Genomic DNA, 16,080 nt, shown 5'->3' with positions numbered 1-16,080 from the left:
TAAACAAACAAAATACTTACAATGAAATACCGTCAACAGTGTGCGATAAATAATCTCTTATCTTCCGATGCTCCACTTCGTAAAAATGTGTGGTTTGTGAATTTCCAACAAAACTTTTGCCAAAAACATGTCTTTGCTCCACCTGCAGTCAAATGTCACTTCAACGGAGAACTATGGGCCTATCAGCAACTGAGGAATGGTCAAAACTGCCCCGGTCCGTGACAGCGTACAGGTGCACACTCGACCGCGGAAACGAGTCCAAAATATCATTGTGACGAAGATAGGGGCATAGAATAACAGCTCAACGGCAAATCTTCGCACTGCGGATTCAACCGAAAAGCAGTAGAGAGGGCGTTTGTTGACCAGATGAGCAAAGATTCGCTTCTTGGATGTGCCGTTTGATAGTGAACCCAAAATCGCAAGCCAATTCGTGTGGTGAATGATTTAAAACGATTGTTGTGCGATAAATCACGTAAACATTTGCTGATAAAAAACGATACAAGCGTCGGTTGCTGAAGACCCCAAAACGATATTGGAAATTGGAGTGGAGCTTTGTCAGCGTGTGTAGGTTGAAGAGTAGCTTTTAAAAACGCACACATTTAATGCGCATCGGTAGAGTGTTGTTCGATTTTACCCTCTCGTGAGATAGTGTGCCAGCTGTTTACATTGCCGTTGCGTTTCCGAGAACGTCCCGTTTCCGATTGCACGCATTAATCACACCACACTTCCGTGTGTGTGTTTTTTTTTGAGAGCGCAGTTTGTTTTTTCCCCCCATCCCGGAGTGCGAGTGCGAGGTGACGCGGTGGAAAATTTGGATCCGGAGCGCCGAGCTGTGTGTATTGGATTCCCGCTGGCTGACGAAAAAGCCCTGCGCCATTACGTTGTAAACAAAGCCGTCGGTCGTTCGGTGTGTGCGTGTGTGTGTGTGTGTGCAGTGCGGCTACACGAAAGGTGCGTCTCTTGGAGGGTGCAGTGCGCGTGTGTGAGTGAGAGTCTTTTGTCTTTCCAGCGCGGTGCAGGGCTGTACGCGAGTGTGTGTGCGTGCAGTCGAAAGTGGTCCGAGCCCGAGTTTGTTGTTTTGCAGCGCGGCCTACGTGACGTAGCGCGCGAACGTTTTCGGGGTGGTGAAAACGCCAACGGTTTGAAGCGTACGCGTCCGTTTGCTGGCGTTCTTTGTTTACAAAACAGCACCCAACCAGCGCACTCACGATTGGAGCGGAGTTGGAGTAGCGAGCAACAGCCAAACACAGCGTTATTGTGTGTGTGTGAGTAGTGTAGTGGAAAAAGGGATCACGCCACAGAGAGGAAAAAGGGGGGATCTTGATCTCGCTTTCCCGTGGAGAGAGGCATGTTCCGTACGATAAATCTGTCCACCGATAAAAACAGCCTGCTGAGCAGCAGCACCAAGGCAACAATGGCCACGTCCACCAGCAGCCAGCTGACGAAGATGGGTCCGGAAGAGCTGGGAGGTAAGTAAGCTGGGTGGAGTGAATGGTTGGCCGCGAATGCATCAGCGGACTTTCCCCGCTCTCCCCACGATCACGGAAGGCGCAATCAATACTTTTTCCCACGCAACAAGAACGTGCGTCGCCGTCACCGGGAGAGAGGAGATGCCTTATTGCGTCGTAGGCGATAGCGTTCAAACACTGTGTGCATGTGTGTGCGTGTGTGTGTGTTTGTGGGGGGAGTGTTTACCTCCCTTTGCAACGCTTTTTTTTTGTAGGGCCCGCGCCGGTGAAGCATGCTTTGTTGTCAGTCAACACTCATCTCATCGTTGTCGTCGTTACGGTCGGCTGGCGATTCTGCGACGAGGGCCTTGATAGGGAATCTAGCAAAAAGTAGAAATTGAAACCGACCGCCGGTCTCCTTTGCCTCGCCCACCGGCAGCAGTGGCCATTGGAATGCACTTGCCGCGTGTTTTCTGTGTAACGACCAGGCGACGCCAAAAACGCCGGTTCCGCCTGTTCTATTTCTGTTGTTTTCGATACCTTTTTTTCCTTCCTTTGCGCTCGCTGTGGCTGTGTAGCGATAAGAGGAAAACCAGTACACGGTGGCAATGGTCTACTGAGCACGATAGTGCACAGTGTCCGACAGCACTCACTCAGTGGGACGATGACCTTCGGTTGGTAGGAAAACATGATAACAAATACGTTTCGTGCCCTGCTCTCCCTGTCTCTGCATAATTTGGTTTCCGGTTGCAGTTTCGGTTGGGCTTCACAGCGGTGAAGAAGCCGTCGAAAAGAGGGAACACCAAGAGGGCACTTTTCCTTTGCCAAACCTGTTTCGTGCTTTTACACCGGCCAGGGTTTGACATCCTGTGTGAAGTCCTGCAGAGTTCCTTCGGTAGCTTGTAAGAGTGAGTCACATGCAAAACACATGTGGGAATGAATTTGGGTCACGTATTATCAACAGCGAAAAAATGTGCACAAACGAAGCAAGATATAACATTCAGGCAACATCGTTAGCAACAGTGTTGCAGTGTTGTTTAGCTGGTTGTGTACGTACATTAATAATATTTGAACAGTAAGTAGCAGAAACACACAAAGTGTTAAGTGCTTGTTGTTTAATTACACCGTTCGCAGGAATAGAACAAAAGAGAAAAGAAGCAGATTAAACAAACAAGCGAGTTGAGGAGCGATAAGAAACCACAGGCACCACCACCACAACCATTCCATTCCGATCGCCATCGCCTGGGTGTCGCGCAATGTTGCGCAAAACTAAGGCCGCCCAGACACTTTCGCCGATCGAGCAACGGGGGGTGATGCAAATGGTTCGTTTGTTGTGGGCGAACGGAGAAGATTCCAATGCCAACAGGAGGCGAGGGAGGGCAAAGGCGCGCGATAAGAGCGAATCACGATTCGATGCTATTGCTCTCTCTCTCTCTCTCTCTCTCTCTCTCTCTCTCTCTCTCTCTCTCTCTCTCTCTCTCTCTCTCTCTCTCTCTCTCGGCCTACGCCGTGGTCGCTGACGCGTTCGAAAAGCGAATAGAAAAAGGGTCTTTCGATCGGGTTCGATCGGGTCACTGCTAAGGGCTGCTACGTTTGGTTTGCTGATAAGATATCATGTGCTTAAACCCGGCGAGACGAATGATGATGGGGGAGCTGTACGACGGCGATGATGATGGTGATGATGTAGTTGAAAACGGTTTTCCAATGATCGACTGTGCTGACGATCAGCTGTGATGACGAATTTCTAATTCGACTGTAGAATCAGGAAGAGAAGGGAATTCTATATCTAATCGAACAGGATTCTTCTAGATGCAGCAGTGTACTTGTATGCTTGCAGTTTGCACAGTTCCAGTAGGAAACCGATCTTTAGGCCCTTCACCAGGAAAACGATCAACGATCTGTGAAGAACGAACATTGACACAAACAGAACTCTCTTTGTTTTGTTTCTACTGATCGATTTCTGTGCTGGTCGCTTCACACTTTGCCACCAACTTTCCAGCTGAATCGCCACAAACAAAAGACGTTTTAAAAAGGAAAGCATTTAAAATTAGCAAATGTGCCAGCGAGGCGCGGGGCCATATGTTGAACTGCTCTGCCAGCGCCGTTTTTATGTCTGTTTATGTGTTTATGCACTTTTTTTTGCGCAGGCCAACCCGCGCCCCATCAACCCGGTTTGGATGATTTACAAGCGTATATGTTTTTGTTTTCCATTGCGCCACGGCTTACTCTGACACAAACACACTGGCACGGGGCGTGTACTGCAAGTGTGTGTAACGCGCCCCACCAAACGCACCAAAAAACCGGAAACTGGGTTGCATTTGCTCCATTGCCAATTGCACTAAACATGCAGTGCAGCTGTGTTTGTGTGTGCGTGTTCGTATCGTGTGCACGATCGGTGAATGAACTTCGCCGATGATGATGGCGATGATGATGCGCCAACCGAAGACTTAGAGGCGCAATTTTAAGCGCCAATAGAAACCGAATTGATTGTACCTGTTGGGGGGAGGGGAGGGTTATTTTTATTGCATGATTAGTAGGAATTGGTTTAATTTTGAACGTAAACACGACCTACGAGCATTTGATACCGGCAATGAATGCAACGGCACACGCTCTGAAGAGGGAAACCCAAATATAGACCTCTGACGACGTAGTTGTAACGCTGTGTAAACAAGCAGAACGATTAACGTAGGCCTGCGAAGAGCGGGGGGGCAATTCGGGCTCGTTATTATTTTGACACCATCTGGACGGAATTCGTGTGCGAATGCAACGCAAGCGCTCGAAACAAAAGCACGTTTTTAATGATAAGCGCCATTTAATGCAGTCTGTTCCGTTGCAATGTGGGTCAACCGTTATCAAGAGTCAGTGATGGTATCGTTGAATGCGTCAAAACACCTTTTTTTTAACGTAAAATTTGCCTACAATGACGATGAGTGGAAACAGAGATTGGAAACGCTGCTCCTCAATTTGATCGTATTTGATCTTGTTTTGCAATAATGTCGCCTTGTTCTGTGCTACATACACACACCAGTCTCACCATCGTCAGTCAATATTAACCCAGATGACAAACGTTCAAATGGTCAATAAAAGTGGGACATCATCATCATCAGCGAATGTTCCGCCACGTTCTCCAACACAACACAATGCCACCACTCAAGGAAGCGTCGTTTCCTTCCCATTTTGCGCGGCATTCGGTGGCGTTGTTGATGGATGCCATGACACCTGGCCCAGCCCCCTCCCCTTCCACCAACGTGTGTTGTTTTGAAAGAAACTGCGACGAATCTGTGACGGTCAGTTTGCCTCCCGACCGAGCACAGACACACACACCTGAGTCACCCCGGACACACGGGAGCTGGTGTTGTTGTTAGGTCGGATTTTAATAATCTCCGGTGCAAATTGCAACTGCAGTGCAATGCAGCGTGCGGTAATGGCGGAATTGCTTGCCCATCCCTTATCACGCATTAATCGTTTGGCTGAAGGGCGAATGCACCCCATGCTCCCTGCTGGGTGATGAAAGGTAGGAGGAGGAGGAGGAGCGAGGACGGTGCATTGTTGTTTGTGTGGCGAGTTTGAGAGCGCTTGTATATTTATTTGTATACGAGATCCAGATCCCTCTGTCGGTCCAGCCGAGTCTAGACGGGACAGAGATTTATTGTCGGCTCTCCGTAGTCGTTTGTGTGCGCGGCAGGAGGAAAGAGTGTTTTGGAGGCGGGGAGGAAAATCGCTAATTCACCCACGTCGCTCTACTTCGCAATGTCCAGTTTGCGAGGCGCTAGTAAAAGGAAGAAAACGGTGTTTGTGTGTACATTGATAGCGGTTACGCTTCGAGCGACCAGCGAGACGTTTGCGTTTTGAGTGTGTGTCCTCTTGCTGTTAGTTTCACTTGCGCCCAGTCTTGGTGGACCCTCCAAATAAGACGAGCGGCAGGCGGCCACCCCAACCAACTGGCACTATACTGATAAAGAAAAGGTGGAGGTTCGTTTCTTTTTTGGCAGTTTGTTGATGTTACGTTCGTTTTCTTAAGTCGTCGGTGGATTGTTGTTGTATGGTTTCATACAGTGTTGTTGTTTCACGTACTTCACGCCTTCCGTTGGCCGGTGGAGGTAGATAACCGCCACAGAAGAAAAAAAAACATACAAAACCGCCATCAAAACCGACCAAGGAGAGGGGAATTGAACTCAGTAAAGCGTTGGCTAGTTTGTTTTGTTTTACAATTTGAGTTTTTTGTGTGAATGGTGGTGGTGGTGGGGGTTTGAAAATGAGGTCAACACACATTTGAAGAAGCGCATACCCCTGGTGAATTGTGAGTGCGAGTGAGGATAGGGGTGGTAATGTGTGGTAATGTGTGTCTTGCAACGAGTGTTGCCTTGTGCCTACATACGGCTCCAAAAATGCGTCGATGCGTCGTTGGGTTGTGTTACATTTTCCACACCGAAGGCGGGAGAAGGCGTGAAAAGTAGCGTTTCATATGCGTTTGATTTGAAGGCCCGATAATCGATTGATCGTACGATGAATGGAATGTAAACACCATTGCAGGAGAGCATAGAAAACGTTTTTCCATTTGATTTGTGTCGAAGAGTGCCCAGTCCAAGTACTGCAAAAACTCTTGTGTAAACACAAAAGTAATGAACTGCACCAATTTAATTACAATTATTTTGTGCAATTGGTCAGAGCAGCATAAAAAAGGGAGTAAGCAGAGTAAGCTGATACGGTCAATTGCCTTAATTGTGCTAATGTCTCATTAATAAGGGAGGGGATGAGAAAAATGGGCGGTGCAACTGCAATGGCAATTGATTTATGTTTGTGTCATTTACTTCACAAGGGCAACGGCGAGCTGCACCACAGTCATTGGAAGAGGTGCAAACCCATCATCATCAGCATGTGGTGCATGGAAATTAAAGCTTAAACTGCGTAGAAGAAGGTGTGAGAGTAATCGTCCGAACGGGATGGTAGATTGGTTCAATCGAAGCGTAGTAATTAATTAACTACGCCTGCTTGCCGGATGCGTTTCCGTTAATTTACGTCATTAAACCGATGCAACATATCTAGTGATGTGCTGTCTGGATGTGCATCCATGACTCCGACTCTAATTATTGTTAGTCCGATTGCAACTCCAGCAAAATCGGAACGACCAGTTCCACCCAGAGTTGAAGTTGTCCAGAATCGAAGTCGGGTGGAGCTGGACTCGGCCGGGGTTGGCTCGGGATGACTCTGTGTCCGACTACGGATGACTGCGACTGCGACTCTGGATTACTTCGACTCGGACTCCGGATGACTCCGATTGCGACTCCGGATGATTCGGACTCTGGATGACTCCGATTTCCAGATGACTCCGACTGCGACTCTGAATAACTTCGACTAAGGCTCCGGAAGACTCCCACTACTACTCCGGATGGCTCGAACTTCGACTCTGGATAACTCCGCTTCCGGATGACTTCGACCCTAGATGACTCCGAATACGACTCCGGATGACTCCGACTCCGACTCTGGATGATTCGGACTGTGACTCCGATTGCGACTACGGATTTCTTCGACTCGGACTCCGGATGACTCCGACGGCGACTCCGGATGACACCAACTTCGACTCTGGTTGACTCCGATTCTGACTATGAATAACTTCGACTAAGACGCCGGAAGACTTCGACTGCGACTGCAGATGACTCTGGCCGGACGTCTCCAGCCGGTTCCAGATAATGCTGGTCGTATCTACCTTCCGGGAGTAGGTTCCAAAATTGTTAGAGTCATAACGGATTCGACTCTGGATTTTTGCCACCTTACCCATCACTACATCACACCGATGTTCGAGCTGGAGCCAGCAACACCTTGTCTCAATGTCATACATCCATCTCTCCACCACCAATCACAGTCTGGCTTTCCACCTTCACCCGCTAAGTCTGGAAGGATTAGAAAGATTAGAATGCAATAACTTGTGATCCACGGTGTGATGCGGTGTGATCCACGCATGCATCCAGGCACTGGTACAACGTGGTAGTAGCGCTGGACGTGCTGTGTTGAACTCTGCCAGTCTATGTTTCCTTGAACTTATCGGCATCGGGGCTGGGACGACGCGGGGTGCGGTTTGTTTTGTAATTAAACTTGCTCGCGCGTCAGTCTAGACAACGGCCAGTATCGCTGAACTGCCAGTGTTGTTGCTGCCTCTCCTGGTGGTGGGCCGTTTCACTAACTTGTTTCTAATCCCCCAGTGCAGTGTCCGTACATCGTGGACGTGATCACGGAAGCACCGAAGTGGCAAAAAAAGAAGGAATGATTTACTCTCGAGAGGTGTAGAAATGGCACACATGGTTGCTCTTACACTCACGGCCAGGCAGGGCGGTTATTGCCTCCTGCGCGCGGTTGATGTCCGTGTGGGGGTGGATTGGATCAAGCTTGACCTACGCCAACACAACGCCACAAGCGCCGCATTGGCTTCCTTTGCTCTCTGGCGTACGTGCTAATGTGAGCACACGAAAGCGCATTTACAATCAAAGGTGCAAACGTGCAATGCGCGCAGTGATTTGTTTGTTTCGTGGTTGGCGACAATAAAGGGAATTCCCCCACATCACGAACACAATAGGATGGTTTGGCGTGTTGCCTAGAATTTACTTGGGATGTATCTTTCCTTTCCGTTCATTCATTCACAGAGAGAGAGAGTGAAAGTTTTGGCTGTGATTAGACGATTTATTAATAGGTTGCGACAACATACGGGAATCGTTTTGTTTGCTTGAAGAAAAGTGCATCCAGTCGGTTCATGCGGGGAAATTTGTATGCGCAGTCTCCACTTTGTCGACGAGGCTGCTGGCCCTGGAATGTAGGACAAAGACATCCCAATTGAACTGAACTTTTCATGGCAAGTTTTTTTTGACGACCAGACAACAAGCAAAATGGTCTTTGTTGTCCTGACTTGCTTTGGCTTTTCTTATTCCGTGCGATAGACAACACGCATGCATCGATGGTCATTGACGTGTTTTCCATCGTTGCTCCCATCACACTGGGAAGGATGTGTGTTTCCTTGCTGTCTTCGACTGGGGTCGAACGGATTGGCATATTATGGTGTGTCTGTTGTGCACCACCACGTCGGTAGTGTGCAATTGACGTCATAGACGCTGGGAAAAGGGAGACGTAAACTCCCTTGGGAACGGTGCTGGATGATGCGGTTTTGGTACATTGGCTGGCTGACGTCTTCCCTTGAGCTGGTGGTGTGTACGAGTTCTTGTCTTGTAGCTTCGTATATTCCCGTCAAAGGGTAGAGGGAATATTTACTTCTGTTCTACTTTGTTTACGTCGCTTTGTGTCCCCGGTGCCGCCCCAATGCAGGGCTGGAGGAAATAAGGTGCTAAAGGAAAACAACACGCCACCTCCTCACTGCACTTCCTCCAACATACATAGAAGGTGTCATTTTAGCGCACAATCGAGCTATTTGTTCGGTTCTTTCTCATTCTCCGGCAGCGTCGGCGGTGGGAGTTGTGAAGAGGTACTTAAGATATTACTCTTTTTGTTTCCATTTACTGCGTTCTATGAATGTGCAGCGGTGGCGTATTATCAGCCCTGTTTGATGACCTTACGAGTCTCGAGATTTTTGAATTGCAAGTTGAAGTTCGAGTTGTATGCAACTTATAGAAACTATAGGCACTTGACTGTTGCTGGTTGAATTGTACAGTAGCATTGTTTTGATTAAAGTGTAGAAAAAACAATAATATTGAACCAGGAATGAACAACAGTTTGAGTGGAAACAAAACTATCTCGTCTGATCGTGCCAACGTGGTCACGTAATAAAGCAGATGGTAAATATCGTTTACGAGCCACGCAGCCGATAAAAAACGGGTTAATTACAGGCCTCGCGAGTAAACACAATTACTAAAGTCTAATGAAACAGCGGATAGGCGACAAATCCAGATGGCGATAGCATGTGTTTTGCCTCTCTCCCCCAGAGGAGGGTGTGTGTATGTGTATGGTGCGATTTCCTTATAGAATCGTGTAGTTGGAGGTTGAGTTGGGATTTATTTATTGGTTGTACGGTGTTTGTTTCGATGCTTTTGGCTTCGCCCTACCTTCACTTTGGAATGCACGTGAAACTCGCGTGGCATAGAAGAGTAGGTAGTAGTAGTAGTAGTAGGGGATCATGGATAAAGCTGTGTTAGAGAGTGAGGTTGAAAGGCCTGTCTATTTGTTTACCAAATTTTGTTTGATTTTGGAGGGGGTCGTAGATTAGTGTGTGACTTCTTCACCAAGCTGGTATTGGTAAGGCAGCGATGGTGACGAAGAATTTTGGAATAATAATTTGCTCAAGTTGCTTTGAACATCATGCCACATTGTTCTTTTTTTTCTAACCACGAACTTGATGCTCTCCCTTTAAGCACATTCATCCACGGCCATTGTTGAGTTATGGAGCGAGCGGGTTTTAAGTTCTTGAAACAAGTTTCATGGAGATGACCTACATTTAGTGTGTGCGTTTGTCTGTCTAAGTTTAGCTACTAATAATTTAGCAAACAATGCCCCAATACAACCAGTGGAGGAAGAGGGATGATCGTCTTGAGCAGGGTTCCTCGCTTGCTGCACTCTAACGAACGATTCCACCATTACAAAGGGTGTCGTTGTGTGGCGGACGACGCGTGTTATAGCGCATTTGGGCATTGAAGTGTATCCGATGCGCAAACTCTAATGGTACATTGTCTATCGAAACCATTCATCCTCCAATGGAGCTCTCCCCTTCCACCCTTCCGTATCGTTCTTACTTCCTGCAGTGTTCTAGTGTTCTGGCGCTCTGAAAGCACGACATCCCCAGCACACACTAATCAGTATTCCGAGCTGACCGCGGGCAGTGGAGGAGAAGGAAACGAGCTGCTTAACCAGTGCGCTGCGCGCTTCTTCGTGATAAATATTAATTTGTGTGTTGCCCTTCGGCTTAGCCTAACGGCAAATCACACGCACACACACACTAACAGGGGCAACAAAACGTGAAACTAAACGAAATGCAACAACAAAACACAACGAACGAGCACGACGCGGGGGGACGGCGACGCTGTAGACCTTGAGCTGGGGCAAACCGCATTCGTGGCTGGGATTGTGAGCGAAAAGCCAACAACACCCCTGAACGAGTTTCACGAATCAGGGGATGAAGAAGAAAATGTGGATAAAAACACAAAATGGATGATGTTGGTGGCGTTGTTGCCAATGTTCAAGGTCACACCTGTTGTGGGGGCTCCTCCACATCCGATCCGATCATACGGCCGGAGGGGAAAAAGGTTGCACAATTATAATTCCCATCTTCCCGGTTTGCGCAACGTTACTCGGATTTGCCATTTCTTTGCTTCTTCATTTTGTTTTTTTTTGTGTTGGTTTGTCGTCATGCTTTAATCTCAACATTTCTCTTGTTTACATTTACGCAGAGTCCTGGATCGAGCTGTCATCGAACACAAACACGGGTGGAGCAGCAGGAGCGACGAGCGGATTAGTAGGCGCAGGAACCACCGCTGCTGTTGTTGGTGGAGGAAGTAGCAACAATTTCGTCCCCACCGGCACCACGATGCTGGCCGGTGCTGTTGGCACGAAGAGTCCGGACCGGACGACACCGCTGGCGTTTGCCTCGGTCGAAGAATACATAAGACTGCTGCGGGAGGCTCAGCGCGACGAGTCGAAGGAATCGAGCCGGGTCGCGTCGCTGACGAGTACGCGCAAAAACTCGCCCCGCGGAAGTCCCAAATCACCGCCCAACAGTCCAAACACGGAGCTGGCCGCCACCGAGGAAGATCTCCGGAATGTCTACATCAACTACGTCAACAAGGTAACGCTAACGCTTGGTGCAGAGCGTGTACAGTTTGATAAACGGATGCTGTGGGCAGAGAGAGAGAGAGTGCCAGTGCGAGGTGAATGGGGCGACATTTCAAATGTCAAACGGAAACTCAACCCCCTAAAATGCACACACATTCACGCGCCTGCCTGTTGGGGTGGTTGACGTAATGTGAGCGGCCTTTCGGTTGCGGTGTGGCATTGTTTTTGGTGGTTTTGGTTTTTGTTTTCAACCATTTGGTAACATCATCCGGCGAATCAGATTCGTGGCGAGGTTTTGTTTGCGGTCAACTGGAGCGTAACAGAGCTGTCGGGGGAGAGAGAGATAGCTTTCAAGCGCAACGGAGCTGTTAGAATGCAAAATGAGGGAATCCATATTAGTTTGAGGGAAATTGGCGACCTTCAGTTGGAAGTTTTCAAAGCGATTGTTTCTACTCCAAACGGTCTGGAATATGAAGGGGAAGAAGGGTGTTGTTTGCAACACAACATGGATGTATCGACATGCTCTCTAATTGCTCTGTGCTATCTGTTGTTTTATATCGACAGATATAAATGGTGTTGTTGTTGTTGCGCCGACTTTCGTTCTGCCCGGCCACACAGTCCCTGGCACAAGCTGGCGATACACAGGCACCCTTCAAACGAACGAAGGGGATCACGTTCCTGTTGTAGCCTCTGTTTGCGATAATCTTGCTAATTAACTGAGAATTTATTAGAATTGCATAACGTTGTGCGGGCGCTGATAGCATTGGCGGGACACGGACAGCACGAACGAGCACGATATTGCTGCAGCCAAACCGGATGAAATGAAGCTTATTAATTGCTTGTTTTTCGTTTTTTTTACAGGACGGTGACATTGTGAAAGACACAGACTGGGTGTGGGATTGGAGCAGCCGGCCGGATCAGCAACCTCCAAAGTGAGTGTCAATTGACGCGCGCGCGCGTAATTCTCCGCTGCTAATCTAATGGAAACACTTTTCTGTCTGTGTCTGTCTACCCCTTCACAGAGACTGGAAATTTGAACATCCCAATCAGACGCAGGAAGAGCGCAACAAACCCATCCACGCCGGCTACTCCATACGGCAGGTCCGTGTTGGGAAGAATTCCCTGTTCTCGCGAGAGTTTCTATACTCGATCGTGCTGACGAACGTCCTATCGCTGCTGCTGGGTGCAGGCATTGGGTGAGTTTTTTTTTGTTGTAATTTGGAGGCATGGAAGCTTTTAAGCGGATGAATGGTAACGTCTGATTTGCTTTGGTTTTTATTCCAGCGCCTGGCTACAGAAACGAGGTTTGTTGCTAACTCGCGTCTCGATCGAGTAATGTTGCACCCGAATGCAACTCGAACCGTCGAACCCCAATTTGGAGTCTTCGCTTGTTTGGGAAAACGCACTGTGTAGTTGATCCGTATTACGAGCGTATGCGAGTGTGTGTGTGTTTCTGTGCGGACGATAATAGCAACTTTACCCTGAAATTGGCTTCAATGCAGGAGACATTCTAACAACACACATCAGCAGCGCAGTTCCCCAATAACACTGCTGTACTGAGTGTGAAAGTGTAGTGCAGTAGAACGCATTTATTTTGTAATCACATTCGAGGAAATCAGATTGGTATATCATCCAGGCTCAGTGTTCCAATTTGAAGCTGCGAAAGAGAGGGGGCGTGCTTTACGCGACAGACAACACTGATGCAGGAGGATAGTTGGCCAAAATCATCGTTATATGTGTGGAGCATTAGAGGATGAAAGAGAGGAAGGAGTTGCGAAGATCAATCGTAGAAGCCCGCACTTTCGCGTGGAAGAATCTTATGGTAGAGGAAAATGTGTGATTAAACCAAAACGAACGCAAGAATTTGAACACGATTTAGCTAGGATGGAGTGAAATTCGGACGGACCACGGGGACACGAGGTGTCGGCAGACATACAGTTTGACGAGTCGATGGCGATGGAGGAAAAGTTGAGTGTATTTCTTTCGATAGGCTTCAATTCTAGAGAGAGAGAGAGAAGCGGTGATCAACCGCGTGCATTAGGTGAATATAGAGAAGCGGATAGAGAGGATGTTAGCTTTATGAAGAAAAAAAAAACAGAAAATGAAAGAGATTATACTGGCCACGGGAGTCTGGGGCGGTGTGTGTGCGCATTGAGGAAGGGGAACAAGAAGTAAGATTTCGAACGATTTCCGTCGAGGGCCATGTGCCAAGTGGGTGCCGTTTGGAGCGACACAGCTGATTTCCACGGAAATCATGGAGAGAGAGTGTACGGAAGCAATGTAATCCATTCGAGTAAAATTCCATTTTTTTCATACATTACGTAGCGGACAGTTTTTAGCCGTGTTGTGCTGTGTGTGTGTGTGCAGGTGGTTTTGAGTCCCACATACCACAGCAACGCACAGCAACGACACTAACCGCTTACAAAAGCGACAGGCCAAGAGAGCAGGAGTAGAATTAAGAACACGTATACATATACCGACCGGAAACGGAACGCGCGCGCGGATATTGTCGCGACAGGATATTGCTTTTCGAATGTTGAGCTTGATTTTCTTTTATAAATTAGCTACCGCTTGTTATACTTTATAACCATTTTTTCAATAGTTTCTGTATGTTTTTTTTCTTTCTTAAAATGTCGCACGTTTTTATCGTAATTTTAATAACCCGAACGGTAGCGCCACCTAGCGGGCTCGGTTGTCGATTCGCGCGTGCGGCATCTAGCGGAAGTTGATGGAAGCAGTCGAGCAGTGGCACTGTCGACACGAACCATTTGCTCGAGCAGTTTCGTTTGAAACCGTCGCTACGCAAGGGGCCGTTGCGCCGGACCGTTGGGGACGAGCTTGATTCGTGCGTTTGAAAATCGTTTATTAATTTCTATGTTTTACTTAACATACTTAGACAGTATCAGGATGGTTAATATTTATATTGCTTGCTTACTCTATTGTTTTGATTGTGTCGCTTTGTTTGCTACGTATCCTGCGTATCTTCGTCTATCAAATCTGCGTCAAACATCTTGACTAACATCACACAAACACACACACACCTATACTGGTTCATCTCCCGATGCCAGCGTGAAAACATTTGATGGCCATCATTTCGCTAGGAAGCGTAGGAGGGGATCCCGATACACACTAATTGGTATTTGTAATTCAAACGACCATTACTTTGTATTATTCCTTAAGCATTATACACATGAAATAATGAAATAAATATGAGAAAAAACGAGCAACTGGATGATCGCTTATTGTGAAAATGTTATGAAACGGTCATAAAGGCAATTCCATCTGAAAAGGGCGCTTGTGAGCAAAGAGAAGAAGCGATTCGAAGCTTATCTCTCTAAGGAACGCCCTCCGAAAGGAAGGATGATTTCTTTGCTGCCGCACATTGCACGCTTTTGTGTGGAATGGAATGTGTTTCTCTTGCACGACCAAAAATGTTGCCCCCTTCCCCCCCCCCCCCCCCCCTTACTCGAACCGTGTCCGTCTGTTGCTGGTGGTTGCAGCATGATGATGGCAAGTTATTGGGAATGTTTCATCGGTCGCTATTAGATACCTGAAATTGAAACCGATTACGCTTTCGGGCCCCATGATCAATGATTTCCCAAGGACATTCGGGTGCCCCGTGGAAGCTGCTCCGTGCTTCGTCGAAAATTCCGTTGCACTGCAGCAGCAGCAGCAGCAGCAACAGCAGCAAGAAAAGGGACCAGGTTTAAGTTTAAGTAGCTTGTTTGTTGCGTCGAGTAATTGAATTCGACCGAACACAAGGGGCATTCCCTTCTCTCTCTCTCTCTCTCTCTCTCTGTTGAGGAATGCTGCACCTGGAAAACTGGGCAACCGGGTCGCAGGAAAGAGAGAGAGAGAGAGATGCATGAACTAAATATTATCAACGATAATCAAATATCTTTCATTTTCGACCATGCTCGAACTCAGCTCGGTCGGGTCGGGCCCCGTGGGTCGGACCCCTTTGGGGTGCACATTCGATTGTGTTTTACTAGCCTCGTAATGAAATTTGCTCGACCCGACGACGACCAAAAGACAAGACAACGGAGCCGAGCCGGTCGAAGATGCTGCGTGGAAAATCTGTGTGCGTCCACGTGCGTGCGTGCGTGGACACAGAACCGAACCCGGGGCACCTGGACACAGCAGAAGGAGGAGAAAAAAAGGTGAACAACAGCAACGCTTCTGTTTGGGCTTTCTTCGCTTTCGCTCGAAAGCTAATTATAAGGGACAATCAAATTTCGCCCCGTCGATCGCTGAGCCACATCTTTGGGGACGGGTGGGCGAGTTATATTTAAACTTTGTCCCCCCCAGTCTCGCTCAGCGATGAAACGCGCAAGAAAGTGCTGTTTGCGTGTGCTGTTCGCAGGCCTTAGTTTGTACGCGCTGTAAACGCAAACCAGCAGCTGGGATGATTGATGGGATTGAGCCCAGCACTACTAGTACTACTACTACCACTACTGACACTCACCACGTGTACCACCCTGGCTGAGAGTGTGGTCTAGAGAGGGTGCTCGTTTTGCAATCAGCCTTGATTACGCTTATTGACATGTAAATCATCGATAATTGACTACGCAAGGCAGGCTGCATCATGTGTGTGTGCAGTGCGTTGCACAAATTAATCGATACACATAAATCAGGGCCACATCTACTGCAACGAGAGAGAGTGTGTGCGTGTATGTACGGAACACGTTGCAAGGATCGGCCGACTGTTTCGCCTGGCTTGTTCGCTCGTTCGCCGTTCGCCAGGATCCCGGTGCCCACAAATTGATCAAACATTCGATGGAAATTAAATCCGGGCATGCAATTGCCACGCCGTCCGTCGCGTACTGCTGGCTGGCGGTGGTGCTAGCGAGGACTAGAACCCTCCCCT

At 48.1% G+C, this 16,080-nt stretch overlaps 1 protein-coding gene across 1 annotated transcript; it reads left to right on the top strand.

Annotated features, from left to right (window-relative positions):
* The first annotated feature begins 262 nt into the window (after positions 1-262).
* LOC120947920 (BCL2/adenovirus E1B 19 kDa protein-interacting protein 3) lies at positions 263-14,436 on the top strand. Its single transcript, XM_040363750.2, has 5 exons — positions 263-1,469; positions 10,832-11,226; positions 12,075-12,145; positions 12,236-12,409; positions 12,498-14,436. The coding sequence occupies exons 1-5, from the start codon at positions 1,349-1,351 to the stop codon at positions 12,547-12,549; spliced, it is 813 nt and encodes a 270-aa protein (XP_040219684.2). The 5' UTR covers positions 263-1,348; the 3' UTR covers positions 12,550-14,436.
* Positions 14,437-16,080: the final 1,644 nt, after the last annotated feature.

This window comes from Anopheles coluzzii, chromosome 2 (genome assembly GCF_943734685.1).
Source record: "Anopheles coluzzii chromosome 2, AcolN3, whole genome shotgun sequence".
NCBI lineage: Eukaryota > Metazoa > Arthropoda > Insecta > Diptera > Culicidae > Anopheles > Anopheles coluzzii.
This window is presented reverse-complemented; position numbering and strand designations above follow the sequence as displayed.

Excerpts from the sequence above, each read along its gene's own strand:
- LOC120947920 (XM_040363750.2), top strand. The coding sequence starts at position 1,349 with ATGTTCCGTACGATAAATCTGTCCACCGATAAAAACAGCCTGCTGAGC. Across the intron at positions 1,470-10,831 it reads GGGTCCGGAAGAGCTGGGAG|AGTCCTGGATCGAGCTGTCA; the intron begins GTAAGTAAGCTG and ends ACATTTACGCAG. Across the intron at positions 12,410-12,497 it reads CTGCTGGGTGCAGGCATTGG|CGCCTGGCTACAGAAACGAG; the intron begins GTGAGTTTTTTT and ends TTTTTATTCCAG.